Source organism: Carettochelys insculpta, chromosome 3 (genome assembly GCF_033958435.1).
Source record: "Carettochelys insculpta isolate YL-2023 chromosome 3, ASM3395843v1, whole genome shotgun sequence".
Taxonomy (NCBI): Eukaryota; Metazoa; Chordata; order Testudines; family Carettochelyidae; genus Carettochelys; species Carettochelys insculpta.
Window position 1 is genome coordinate 208614056 of NC_134139.1, and position 14234 is coordinate 208628289.

The 14234-nt window shown below is 53.4% G+C and overlaps 1 protein-coding gene across 3 annotated transcripts in view; it reads left to right on the forward strand.

Moving 5' to 3' along the window:
* Positions 1 to 14234, forward strand: part of NUGGC (nuclear GTPase, germinal center associated) — a 76171-nt gene that overhangs the window by 40015 nt on the left and 21922 nt on the right. For 2 of the 3 annotated variants that reach the window (XM_074989066.1, XM_074989067.1), the window contains exons 10-15: positions 79 to 168; positions 2111 to 2216; positions 4336 to 4469; positions 5638 to 5799; positions 10506 to 10660; positions 13286 to 13424. In XM_074989066.1, coding sequence (XP_074845167.1) covers positions 79 to 168; positions 2111 to 2216; positions 4336 to 4469; positions 5638 to 5799; positions 10506 to 10660; positions 13286 to 13424 — 786 coding nt within the window. The remainder of the gene's footprint in view (positions 1 to 78; positions 169 to 2110; positions 2217 to 4335; positions 4470 to 5637; positions 5800 to 10505; positions 10661 to 13285; positions 13425 to 14234) is intronic. The other variant, XM_074989069.1, reaches the window with a different exon arrangement.

A 14234-nucleotide genomic window follows, 5' to 3' on the forward strand; every position in this document is an offset into this window, starting at 1 on the left:
TGTGTCTTCTGGCCTGAGAATGGCCGAAAGCATTTTGGGGAATACCTACAGTTACTTTCATTGTCTTTCCAAATGTAGAAACCTATAGAAACCAAACATGAGGCCATTTTAGAGAGGAACGCAGCTGTGAAAGTGGAGAAGAGCCAAGGAATGAAGTCCAAGCTCCGGGTAAGCCTGGGTTTTCCAGTTGTAGGAAACCTCTTCTGTTATATTTCAGTAGCAAATGTGATGGTCCTGGGATTATTACCAAGTATTTTTCCATGAGATAGGATGACCTTTCAGAGGTTCCAGTTAAACTGTGGGAACCTTGGTGTCAACACACAAAAAGTCCTTGGCCCCATTGAGTTCTTGGGTCAGCTCTTCCCCAGGTGAGTGACTCCCATAAACTTTCAGTTGGTTGTGTTAACTTGTTAGGCTCATCTGAAAATCCCATTTGGCACCTGTCTGCTTCTTTGGGGGCCTAAATACCTTTGTAAATGTAAGTCTTGGAGTGGTCCATTCAGCTTCTTATTCTGTAGTCATCTCTGGGGTATCTGTCATCAGCCATGCAGACCCACAGAAGTCTCTGATTGGTAGGCAGGGAGGGAGGACTCACCTTTATGGGGCAGGTCTACTAAGACCCCAGGGCCTCCAGCAGGGGGCTGTGAAGGGCCAGGTAGTCCCCATCCCAAAACAAGCAGCATTTGGACCAGTGTGTGGACGTGAGAAAGCTGAACCTGCATAACTGGAGCAGGCTTTCAGAACAAGATAGGTTAGCTAGAGCAGAAGGCTGCCGGGGGGCTTTCTGAATTTGCTTTAGGAGCAACTTTTTGGGTTGGGTTAAACCTGTTCCTAACAGACCTCAGCTGAACCAAACTAGGCCTTTTTTATCCTGGTGTAAGGGTGTCTGAACAGCCTCCGGCACAGGGGTAAGTCTGCCCAAACTCTCCCAGCAGCTTAATTGTACCAGTTACAAATCAGGTTCTGCTGGTCTGGGTTCCTGGTGCAGACAAACCCAAAGCCAGGCCCAAGCTGAGTGAGGTGCAGGGGATGAGGAAAGCAATTCGAAAGGGGCTCCTGCCCCATGACCTCTGTGGTGAGATCACTTGACTCATTAAGCAATCTGGTGCTGCCAATAGATGTTGGGGCTCATCAGCACCTCCCCTCTTTTTACCAGTCATCACCACCTCTCAGGTGTAGAGATCCTGGGAATCACCTGTTTGAGCTCTGCAACCCCTCTGCATATGGGCAACCCTGCCTTTTATTAACACACTCCGGCCCTGCATTCCCCTACAGTACCCCTCCCTGGTAATGCCCTGCTCCATTGTATGGGGCTAAGGGATTTCCTTTAGAATATTTCTTTAGTTTCCATTGTCTGTATTTTTGGATGTATTGGCTGTGTGCGTATGAGAATAGTTTGTAGGCGTCTCATAAAAGATAAGAGTCCTACTACTTCTGCTGCTCGCAGGAGTTCTCCTTTAGCACAAGTGTTAATAGCCTGAGTTTGGAGCAGACGCTCCTCCGTGGTTTGATGCTGAGTCACAGATCAGGGATCCAGGCACTGCAGTCAATGAACAGATAAAGACGAACCTTGGTCTGGTATTTGCTCAGTTACAAATTGACAACCCGTATCTAGTCACTCCATAGTGCTACAGAATGAGGAACTGGAGATGCAGGCTACAATGCAGAGGAACTGACCACTAGTCCCAGCTCCCTTCCTGGTATGCATGTCTGTGTTGGTCTGCAGCATCCCTTAACCCCAGCAATGCAGAGAGGAGAGGAGGCCTCAGAGAGGGAGGGAGCTGAGCTAGAGACTGATGAGATAGAGGGGCTCTGGAGGCTGTGCCTAGTGGCAGAAGCTACAGAGGAAGAGGCTCATGTGTGACCAGGGGTGAGACTGTGAACAGACAGGGCGTGTGCTGCTGGAGATGGGGAGGGAGGCAGCACAGTTCAGAACTGGATCCTGCTATGACCCAGGCAGGTTGGGGAGGCAGAGCTGATTGAGTCAACGCTTGGGGCACCACTGACTGTGGTGGAACTGTGCAACAACAATCGGACTTTTAGGAAGCTGCTTCAATAACCACCCCCCCGCCCCCATCTTATCCTCTCTGTGTGCGTGTGGCTTTCTCAGAGACGACTGCCGAGCGACTCCCAAGTTCTGCACAAGACTGAGCTGGTTTACACTGTCAGCGCCAAAGAATACTGGCAGGAGAAGCATCTCACCAAGGAAGAAACAGGTACCACGCCAACCTTCTTTCAACGTGCATTGCTAATGCCCCACTCTGCCTCTGCTGCCTACGTCTCTGACGGGTAGCGGCACCTGGTGAGGGGCAAACAGAAGTAACCCTGACCTCTAAGCACATCATGACACAGAGAAGGGTTGGGGAGAGAATCTGGCTACCTCCCCACGGTAACCCACCCCACAGCTGGAGTGATAGTGGCAGGAGGGTTCCTCTGTGCCCAGAGATTCACAGCTCTGAGGGCTGGGACATTGTGCTTTCCTAGTCCAGGGGTGGCCAGCCAGTTAGTCAAAGAGTCGAGATAGCTGTGGGCAGCGTGTAATGAGCCATGTATTATGTATTTATTTTTATGTATCTAAGTTTCCCAGTCTTAATAACTAGGGCCCTACAAAACTGTGAACCATTTTGGTCAACTTCATGGTTATAGTTCTCCACCTAGGAAGGAATAACCAGCTTCATACATACAGAATGGGAAGTGACTGACTAGGAAGGAGTACTGCAGAGGGGCATTTAGGGTCATAGTGGACCATAAGCTAAATATGAGTCGTCAGTGTGATGCTGTTGCAAAAAAAGCAAACCTGATTCTGGGAAGCATTAACAGGAGTGTAGTGAGCAAGATGGGGCAATCATTCTTCTGCTCTACTCAGCATTCATTAGGCCTCACTTGGAGTATTGTGTCCAGTTCTGGGCCCCACATTTCACGAACAATGTGGAGAAATTGGAGAAGGTCCAGAGAAGAGCAACAAGAATGATAAGTTCTAGAGAACAAGAGCTATGAGGGAAGACTGAAAGAACTGGGCTTGTGAGGACATGGGGGGCAGGTCACAAGATATTTTGAGGGGTAAGCTGTTGTGGTACTGCTATTCTTCCTTCTGTGTTGCTGCTGGAGACAGCACTGGCTTCACAGCTGGGCAGCTGGGGAGTGGCTGCTGCTGGCCCAGCTGTTTTACCACACTTATATCTGGGCTGCTGCATGCAGAGCTGGGTTCTTAGTCAGCAGCCGCTGCTCTCTGACCACCCAGCTCTGAAGGCAGCACACAAGTAAGGGTGGCGGCTGGTGTTGCCAGTGAGCTGAGGGCTTGGCAGCTGCCCAGGAGAGATTCAGGTGCCACCAAGTTAATTAGCAGGTCACCCCCAGTCACCCCCAGCCAGCAGTATATATTTCTCCTGGTACCTCACATCCACATATGCCTTGGTGCACAAAGGTCAAGGACCCCAGTTTGAGAAACGCCCCTACCCCCCATGAATTCTGTGTAGTAGAGGTTAAAAGCACACAAAAGATCGAATTTCATGGAGGGCGACCCGAATTCCCGGCCTGTGACACATTTTTGTGGCCATGAATTTGGTAGGATGCTATTAATGACGCTTAACACAACTTAACACTGTTACATCTTATTCTTAAATCTTGCAACACGGTTGTTTCCCTTAGCAATGGCCCCTTCCTTCGTATTAGGCCCTTCGTCCTAATAGTCAACAAGGCCGACTCCGTCCCACCAGGAACGGCAGTTTCCTCTCCCTTCCCTTGGGAGGAGCATAGGTGTAAGCAGGAGTCCCTGCTACCTGTAGCGTCTCTGCCTGGCTGGGGCCGAGCCCGCCACCCTCTTCCCCTCTGCTGGGATGGAGCTGCGGGAACCCCCAAAGTGGTGGGCCTCGGAGTTAACACCCAGCTGCAATGCACAGGGCAGTTCCCCCCGCAGTCCCCAGAGCAATTGGTTCAGGCTCTGCGCAGACTCTGGCAGACAACACTGCCCCGGTGTTCAAGATATTCTCCACAACTGGGAGGACTAGAGTCTTTGTTGGTTGTAACTGCAGGCTGAAGCTCTACCAGAGCAACGTTCCTCCTGCGGGACAGTCTGTGGGAGGTGTGTCTCCTCCCACTTTTCCATGGCTATTTCTGTACTGCAAGCGCTACTGCCGCAGGGGTACATCTGTCGAGACACTCGCTGCAGCACCGCTAGTGGGTTTCTATTGCCGCTGTAAACCCATCCCTTCAAGATGTGGCAGCGTGGCGTGGCTTGGCTTGGCGTGAGACGTGGTAGCTTGGTTGTCCTTACCACATGTCTAGCTCATCTCAGGTGTGGCCCAAGCCTAACTCTGCCTGTCTGTGCTATTCCAGAGATCCCCAAGCTGAGAGAGTACATCAGGAGTATCTACCTGAAGGAGAGGAAGCAGCTGCTAATGGATTATGTGACAGAGGCTTTCGTCATTGTGCTGCTGGCTGAGAATTTCAACTCCCCACGAGACATGGTGGTATGACGGGCTCAGCTTTGGATGCTATGGGCTGCCTCTCTGCGGGCGCGGTAACAATGCCGTGAATATTCCCCTCTCCCCGCTGCAGCAGGTCCTCTGCCTTCTCCCCGTTCCGTCCCCGGTTCTTTGAACCAAGCCGCTCGCTTCACAGTTCCGAGGAGGAAAAAGTGCAAACCTAGCAGCGAGCTGGCTGGAGTGTAAATAGAGCTCTGCCCCCTGCTGGATGGAGCTGTAGCTTCTCAAAGGTGTGGCTTAGACCTCATACTGCTGACTGCTCCTGAGGTTGGTTCCGTAGGTCAGAGTTGGGAAAGGGCTGATTTTTAGTGATGCAGGAAGATCTGAATTCTGTCCCCAGGGCAGGCCTAGAGGATGAGGTGATAGCAACCCCTGTGCCTTTTCTACACGATAGAGTACACCCTGGGCGTCTTCAGTGAAGCTGCATAAGAGATGAACCGCACTCTCTTCCTCACTGTAGGCACACCCACAATTTCCAAGGCCATGCTCTCATTGGCTGGTTAAGCTTATTGATGATGTCACACCGCACACTCCTTCCCAACTGCACTCTCTGGAACCATATCACTGGAGGACAAAACCACATTCTTGCACCCCTTGGGACTTGGTAATGCAGTGAAAGGAGACAAAAGATACCGAAATCACTACAGCATTTATTGACATATCCAGTGCCCAGCTGTCACTGCCCTCTCTCCTTCCCTCAGCCTCCAGTGTCATGCCACACACTAGGGCTTTGGTTCAGAAGTGACTCAGGGCACCACTGTCTGGACTGGTGACACCACCTCTGCCAGCACAGTGTGTTCCTGAGACGCCATCCAGGCAGGTGTGAATTAAACCCAGGCCAATGCTGCATTTGTAGCAAGAAGAAATGGTGGCATCAGAGTTCCCTGCAAGTGCAGGAAACTCATATGGCCATCAGGAGAGCTTCAGATGCCACCCAGCTCATTAGGAGAGCGCCTGCAACTAAGCGTTTGTTCCTGCCGGTGGTGCACATTCACACAGGCCTCCATGCAAATTAAATTATTCCACACATGCACAGAAAAAGTCCTCAACGTGCATGGAAAAGATCAGAGGGCACATTGTTTGGCATGCTCCTGTATGCTGCCTCCAGTGCCAGCTGCGCAGTGACGTGTCCTGTGCCCTTCTGCTGTTGCAGGATCAATATCAGCAGTGCGGTTTGGAAAGCTTTGTGGAGGCCAGGGTCAAGGCTTTGGGGATGGAGATTGAGAAATGTTTTGCCCAGCTGGAGCAGCCGTTTAACGATGGTGTAAACCAAGCAAAATTATCTCACGAAAAAGCGTTCTCTCATCTCCTTACAGTAAGTAACGGGCTCTTGACATAGCCCTCATGGGCAGCTTTCATGCTCTGGCCAACAGCTGCCTCCACCTTCGCTTCCCTGGTGTTTGTTAACTTATGAGGTGTGCTTTGAGATCGGTGGAGGAATAGCCGGCGAGGGCCGAGCGTTACTGGGTGTTGGGAGGCGTCATTAAGGTTTATTAAAGGTTCCAGATAAAAGGCTGCACAGGAGAGCTGCTTGTCATGGAATAGAGGCCAATGCTCTCATTCTCCTGGGGCAGCCACTTATACTTGGGAGCAGAGTGCGACAAGTGACACGCCAGGGTACTCGCCAGACCAATGCGTAGCTGTGTCATCTCTGCCCTGTGACCTTTGCTCTGCTTTGCTGCTGTAGTTTCCAGTCTGGACTGCTCACAACCAGCCGCCTGCACGCATCTCAGCCCAGCGGTGTCTGTGAGCAGCAGCCAGACAGCCACCCCTTGGCTTTTACCAGCCTTGGTTATACTGCAGGGTGACCCCAACGCACTCCCAGGCCTGCATTTCGGGGCGGGGGCGGGGGAGCGGAATCTACATTGTGTTCTCTCCAGCCCTCTCTGGGTCAATAGAAACTCGCTCAAAGAAATAATGTGCATAATGTGCACAGCTGGTTCCCCCACAGTGGAGTTTCCCCAACACTTCAGTTTAAACACCCTGCATTAGGTAAAAGAATAAAAGCAGTTGATTACCTGTCACTGAGGGCTGTTTTAAGGAAGAAGTAATTAGGCATAAAAGTCAGAAATGGTTACCAGGAAATAAAATTCAGATACTCCCAGTGCCCAGCTTAGCAAACTTTACCAGGTGTAAGCAAAGTTCCTATCGACCCCACTGCTTTGGTCAGAATCCCTTCTCCAGTTCAGCGGCTGATTCCTTTGTCCCTTTTAATGCAGTGACTCAATGGCCAGACTGAAAAAAGAGGGGTCTCATGGGGTGCCAGCCATTCCTTCTGAGAGTGCCAGTCCCCCTTTTGGAAAACAGCTCCAGGGGAGATTCAGGAATCTAAAAGGAAGAATGTTCCCTGCTGCTTTTTCCTCACTTGTTGGAGCTTTTTTTGCATTCCTTCCTGCTTGATGACTCCTTTCCTGTTTAAATGCAAAGGGAGCAGAGCACCTGTTCCTTTCTTTGAGACAGGCCTCTGGGCCAGCCTCAGTTTGGAGCTTGCATTGAGAACTCCATACAGTCGACTTATAACTTCCCATTGTTGCCACATTTATTCCATGAGGACAATAATGGCCAGCAAATTACAAGTTTTCAAATGATAACTCACGAGACATATTTTGTACAAAGATTATGGGCATGGACATGGTGCATTCTCTGACGGCCTCCCTGAGTGTGGATGCTAGAATCCAGCTCCAAATAATTTAGGCCTCCATTCTGCCACAGGCACTCAGCTGATAGTACCTTCTGCCCCCAAGTAATCAGCTAAAACCCAGTGGCATGATTTTCTGAGCAAGATGCTGCTCATCTTGAGCTGTGTTGCTGTGGCATATACACTTGCTACAGCAACCGAAGGAATTTTTCTATCCTGGAGTTTACCCTCTTCTTGAGAGGTGGTAGCCTCATCGAAGACGAACTCTTCTGTCAAAGAGAGCTGTAACCAAGGCTGTAGTTACTAGCTAAAGGTTTATTTTATCAGCGGGATCACTGTGTTAGTCTGTATCTGCAAAACCAAGGAGGCATCCAGGGGCAGCTTAAAGACTAACAAACTTATTTGGGCATAAACTAACTGGAGTGGAAAATTGCAACTGACGAAGTGGGCTTTTGCCCACAGAAGCTTATGCCCAAGTAAATCGGTCAGTTTTCAGGCGCCCCAGCAATCCTTGTTGTTTTTAAAGGCTTGTTAATGAATAAAAGGAAATGAGAGGTTAGAGAATGGGAAATTTATATACAGGTGAGTCAAAATTTGTAATTACAGATTGTGGCCATGATAGTAACCCTGCCAGTTTCCCTGAAGTCTTTTCAGGGCACCCAGCCTGTCTCTGGGGAGCTCTGCTTTGCAACTGGTCACGTCCCTGCAAGCATCCAAACAGTCCAGAGAGGAGGGATTTTTCTTTGAATCTATGTTTATAACACCTGACAGAGAACAAGGGTCAGTGTCTCTCCCCTCATTGGCCGTTCCTTTGATGGCACATGAGCAAAGCGTTTTTAGTCTGTGACCTGAGGTCCTGACGCACAGTGGCCACTGGCTTTGAAATGAGCACTTTGGGCAATACACTCTCCCATTAGTATTCCACAGGGATCCTTTCAGAGGTTATTTGGTTACAGGGGCAAACGCAAAGTAAGTGCTGGTGCTGCTTAACAGGAGACAGCTGAGATAATAGAATGTGAGTAACGTCCCCTTTGTTTTATGAAGTCTGAACTCCAAGCATGCTCTTTTACCTTCAACAATCATTTTACTGTACCCTGCCATGCCCTGTTCTGGGAGTTTTTGGGTCCTTCCAAGTTGCCCTGCTCTGCTCGCTGCATGGCCATGTGCAAAGACACAGAATTGAATTGGTCTGGGTATACTCTGGCATGGCCTGGTCTGCCAGCATCACACCCGGCTCTCCTTCTAAGTCCATAAAACACACCACTGTGGACCAACATTGCCCTAATACTTCCCTAGCCAGTAAGGAGTCGGAGTTCACAGCTGGAAGAACGTAAAAGCGGCCATTAGTGGGTCAGACCAAAGATCCGTCTAGCCCAGCATCCCGTCTGCCGACAGTGGCCAGTGCCAGGTGCCCCGGGGGGCGTGGACGGAAGACAACAATCAAGCAACTTTTCTCCTGCCATCCATCTACAGCCTCTGACAAAGAGAGGCCAGGGAGACCATTTCTACCCCTTAGGAGGTCATCGAGTCCAACCCACTGCTCAAAGTTGGGGGATCAACCCCAACTAACTCACCCCAGCCAGGGCTGCACAAGCCTGGCCTTTAACACCTCCAAGAGACAGCGCCAAGCTGTACCCAGGGCTCAGTGGTGGTTGTGAAACTACCTATTTAGCCCTGCCCATGCGCTCCAGGAGGCCATGCAGGATGGGAAGCTGCAGCACCTAGAGGAGGGCTGACCCACTCCCTCCCAGACTGCCCTCCTATTGGACACAGCTGGGGCCACCTGGCCCTGGCTTCAGTCTGCCCCGACACAGGTAGGGTGGCCTGGGTGGCCCAGCCCTGATCCTGCCAGAGCGTGGCACAGCCCCAATCCCGGTCCCAATCTTGGGGCAGCCCACCCCTGGCTTTGCCCTGGCCCCAGAGCTGCTGGAGGGGGGAAGACATGCTGTTCTCCCCGCAACCCCGGTGATGCTTCGAGGAGGGTGCTGGGGGAGCCCTCTCTCCTTCACCCCAAACCCAGCCCCGCCCCATAACTTGCACCCCTCGACGGAGCCCTTACACCCTCCCTCTGTCCCATGTCTGAGCCTCCTCTCATACTCCCAACCCACTGTCCCCTGCACATGGATTTTGGTATGTGCACCAATATGAAGGTGATGTATTGCACGTCCCCTCCGTGTCGCACGTCCCCTCCACTTTAGCGCACACACCCAAATTCAATCCGCTCGTGGTGAAGAGCACTTGGAGGGACCACTGACTCGGGATGGTGCCAGGATTGGGACCCAGCCCTCCCCGCAACCCCCGTTCTTGGCCCTGTTCTGGTCAGCTGCTGAGCCCACAGGGCTGTTTTTAGTTCCTCTCCTTAGAACCGTCCCCTCCCCGCACTCCCCAGTTGGCTCAGCTCTCCGGGGTGACTTGCGCATGACCGGCGAAATAGGTTCTCACCACGCAGGCTTCCTACACAGCCTCAGAAACTGCTGCCAGGATCAGCCGGGCCCCCTTCTGGAAGTTTCTGGGTTTTTCTGAGTTTGCCTGCCCCATTGTCTGCACATCCGTGTGCAAAGACACAGAGCAGCCAGTGGCGGTGCCCGGCTCTCTCGGCTGCTTCTCTCGTCTCTGCTGGAAGGACAAAGTCAAATGCTACAGGGTAAAGCACGTGGGGCATATTAGCGCTTCAGGGCAGAGCCTGTCTCTAGTTATGGGCGCATCTCAGCTGCAGCCAGGGTTTAACTCCCAGCCCGAGCAGCCATACGCACGCTAGCTCTGACCAAGTTTGTGCACTACAGCCAGAGGGGTAGCAATGGTGTTGGAGGTGCGTAGCTGCCCCAAGTACATACCAGGGACTCGGCCAGATGAGACTGAGTGGGGATATGTCTCTGGAGCAGGAAATTACACCTTCCAGCTCCAGTGTACATCTGTATGTACAGCTCCCAGCACAGCAAGGCCACAGCTGGGCTCTGTGGGCCCAGCCAAAGGAGGGATTTGATAGCAGCCTTTGACTACCTGAAGGGGAGCTCTAAAGAGGATGGGGAGAGGCTGTTCTCAGTGGTGGCAGATGGCAGAACAAGGAGCAATGGTCTGAAGTTACAGAGCAGGAGGTGTAGGATGGATATTGGGAAAAACTATTTCCCCAGGAGGGAGGTGAAGCACTGGAATGTGTTACCTAGCGAGGAGGTGGAATCTCCATCCCTAGAGGTTTTTAAGTCCTGGCTTACAAAGCCCTGGCTGGGATGATTTAGTTGGGGTTGTTCCTGCTTTGGGCAGGGGGCTGCACTCAATGACCTCCTGAGGTCCCTTCCAGCCCTGGGCTTCTATGAACTGTAATACAAATGTTAAGCAGCGCGTGCCAGACTCGCCTCATTCCAGCTGCATTTCCCCTTATCCAGCGAAGCACCAACCAGGGCTTCCACAAGACCCTGAAAGCTGTGTGCCAGAAGAATGGTGTGTACGCGTCCCGGACCTTCACTCGCATAGACGTCAACAGCACCCTCGCTCAGCCCATCTACAACAACATCGACCCCATGTTCTGCATCATATTCCGGTGAGCGGAGCCCTGCCGAGGCTGCAGAGATGCCGAGCCCCCTTTGGCGGGGCTCTCTGGGCTATGGGCCCCATGTCCCTATTCTCCACCCTCCTGGGCGACCCACTCTGCTGGAGCCCTCTCCACCCACCCCCCCCAGCTGCAGCGTGATGTCAGGTTCTGCGGGGAGCAGAACTGGAGCTGCAGGAGAGCTGACGCCTCCATGCTGCTACCCAGCAGCCTTGGCAGGGCCACATGTGTTTTCAGAGACCCCGGGGAAATAAATACCCCAGGAAGGAGCAGCTTGGCCCTGGTTTGTGGGTGTTCAGTCCAGTCTGCAGAGGTGGGCAGGGGGCAGCGTGCTGGGTGCACGGCAGTGCCTTCGATCCTAGCAGAGCCAGGCACAGGAGCTCGCACAGAGAGCTGAAAACGGGGGGTTAGGGTGGGAATTTGGGGGAGAGGGAGGGGGTGGGGTTTGTGGGTTTGTGTTCCCCCGGCAGGAAGCGAGGCAGGAAGGCTCTAAGAGCTACAGAGGTGATGAGTGAAGGAATAGCACAGACAAGGAGAGGCTGGGTGTGGGAGCTGGGGGGTGTACATCAACCTGGAGTGTGTATCTGAAAAGAGTTTCATGTGTATGAAGCAGAGACGACCCAGGCCGGCTGGCGCGGGGGCCGAGGGAGCAGCCAGCCTTAGCAGTGCCACGGCACACGCTCAGCCTCTAAGAGCGTGAGGGCACGCGCCAAGCAGCAAATTGAGTAGTGTGGGAGGGGAACAACTTGACTGCCTGTTAACCCCTCCATGCGTCAGCTCTGGTGTGAAGTCCCACCAGACGGAGCTGGAGGAAGAGAAGATTCTAGGGTTGGAGGTGCAAGCAGGAAAGAGGTGACGTTTCCAGGGGCTTTGGGCAGACGACGGAGAGAAGGCAAAAGGAGGCTGACAGGAACAATCCAGATTGGCGTATGCAAGCTGGGTAGGAGAACTGTGAGGTCCACAGCTGGGTGAGGAACCCGCCCAGGGGAAGCACGTGGCCACAAGAATGAGGCAGAGGAGGAGACTGGTGGCTGGAGGGGCACAGCTCAGGAGTGGGTTTGTTGAGCTGCAGGCTGCAGAAGGGCGGCGCAGGCAGTCACGGAGGGAGGAAGGGCAAGAGGGAGCAGCTAGTCCTGCCAGAAGAGGGGAGAGTCAGTGGAGAGAGCCATCGTTTGGGGCCCCACAGGACAGAGGACGGCTCGCCAGAGGGGGCAAGAGTTAACAAGAGGTCTTGCAGCCAGAAGCACCAGGAGGAAGGGTGGAGAGTCACACCACTGTCCCGGTGAGGCAGGTCTGGGTGACTGGGGCTGCCTGCTAAGATCAGACGGGCCTGGAGAGCAGGCGGCTGTGCTGTCGGCAGCAGCCGAAGTACAGGATGTGGGCCTGAGGAAGGAGAGGGCCCTAATCAGGGTCCCCTGTAATCTGTGAGGCCGCATGGCCATGCAGCAACCTAGAAAGCACCACACAGACATTCAGGGCAGCCAGCTCTCGTCCAGACCTGTTACAGCCAGGCAAAGGGGCACCCCAGCCCCAGCCCAGCCCAGCCCTGGAGCTGCCATGGCAGGGAGAGGCAGCCCCCCAGCCCAGGGGCAGCTGCAGGGAGAGAGATGCGGGGACACCTCCTTCTCCTCTGTAGCCTGTAAAAGGGCGGGGCAGGGGTGGGGAAGGTTCCTCCGGACTGCGCCTGGGGTCTGGATCTGATCTGGACACGGACAGAGACTCCATTAACTTTTTTTTTGATGAAATAAATCCTATGGGGAACCGTGTGATGATAGGAGACTTCTCCCAGCTTCTGAAGGCTGGTGGGGACAGTGCCTTGCTCCGGGTGTGCTAAAGGGTGACTGCCCTTGGTCCCACCCTTTCCGCCTGTAGCGCCAGGCAGTGGGGCCCTTTGAGGATCTGCCGTGGGCTTTGCTGGTGTGGGAGCTACAGGGGCTTGACAGCAATATTGGGATATTCCCTCCTGCTAGTCGCTGGGTCTGTGCTGGAAAGTGGGAGAGTAGCAAGGCAGAAGGGAAGATGGCCAGGCCAGGGGGACTTGGTGTGGAGCTCCCAGAGGAGAAGAGACCCCCAGCATGTCAGTTACATGCAGGTTCCTTGAATGCTGGAGTTCAGGTGGTGCTCCTCAGCTCGATGCCCCTGGTGGTGTCGGGGGGCACAGAGTCATGGAATCACAGAGCACTAGAACTGGAAGGGACTTCAAGAGGTCATCGAGTCCAGTCCCCTGCCCTCATGGCAGGACCAAGCTGAGATGTCATACATTAGAGCAGCCCAAGGGCTGCTCTATGTTACACCAGGCTTAGTGTGGCATCTGGCCAGCCGGGGGATTAGGGAGGGAAGAAATACACATGCCTTTGAGTATCGGAGGGGTAGCCGTGTTAGTCTGGATCTGTAACAGCAACGAAGGGTCCTGTGGTACCTTATAGACTAACAGAAAAGTTTTGAGCATGAGCTTTCGTGAGCACAGACTCACTTCATCAGATGCTGGTCTTGGGTCACCTTTGTCTTTCCTCCTACCTCTCCACTCAGCTCTTTTGAGCATGTGTATGGGCAGGCAGGGCAGGGGTAGAGCCGCATTTGGTTTTTAATGATTCATGCATTTCATTCTCTGAGTAGGCCCCTAAAGGGCACCAGAGCCTCACTGAAGCCCTGCCTGGAGATGTTCAAGGACTCCATCCAGGGGAAGATCCAGGAGGTGGGGAAGAAGAACGCAGGGACAAATAACAACTGCAAGCTCAAGTTCCTCATCCAGGAGGTAAGTTGTGGTTAAGGTCAGAGCAAGGGCCCTGCCCTGCTGCCAGCGCCTGTGGGTGAGAGGCACCCAGCTCTGCAGCCCCTCTGTTTGGCTGGGCCCGGGAGGCGAGTAGTTGGGGAGATAACAAAGGGAGGTGACAACGGTGGAAGGGGGCTCTCAGGGAGGGCAGGATCAGCTGTGGGCAGAACTCTGCCCCACTGACCGGCGACACTCGCAGCTGTAGGTTGTTGCCAGCGCACAATGCTTAGGGTTTATTTACTGGCATCCCTGCAGCAGCAAAATCAGAGGCACCAGGGCTGTGTGTCGTGCAGGATCCAAGGGAAGGAAAACCGCCTTGACTCGAGGGCTGGTGGGACGCTGGTGTAACTTTGAGCACTCTCCAGGATGAAGCTGGAAGTCATGGTTCCCAAAGACACGAGGCTGGTTCTCCAGCAGCTCCCCCTTCCCCTCCAATAAGCTCCTTGTGCCAATGGGGGCTGGGACAGCAGGGTATGGACAGCCTGTGATGTCAGCCAGGGATTCCCTGGGCCAGGGAAATCCCCAGAAGCCTCCTGTAAGGGGACTGTTGGCCCCTTACTAAATCTTCAGGGGGTGGGGGTGGGGCACTGATGGGCTAGTTCCAAAAGGAAGTGGAAGGGTTGATGGGGATCCGGATCCTGAAATGGACAGTTCTGGGTCATGAAAGGCAGTGGTGCTGTGGCTCTGATCTCAGCAAGAGCCACAGAAGCAGTCCCTAGCAGCAGCCCCTGGAGCCAGAGAAGCAGCCCTGGGAGCTGGAGGTGGGGTGGGAGCAGTCTGGAACTGGTTGCA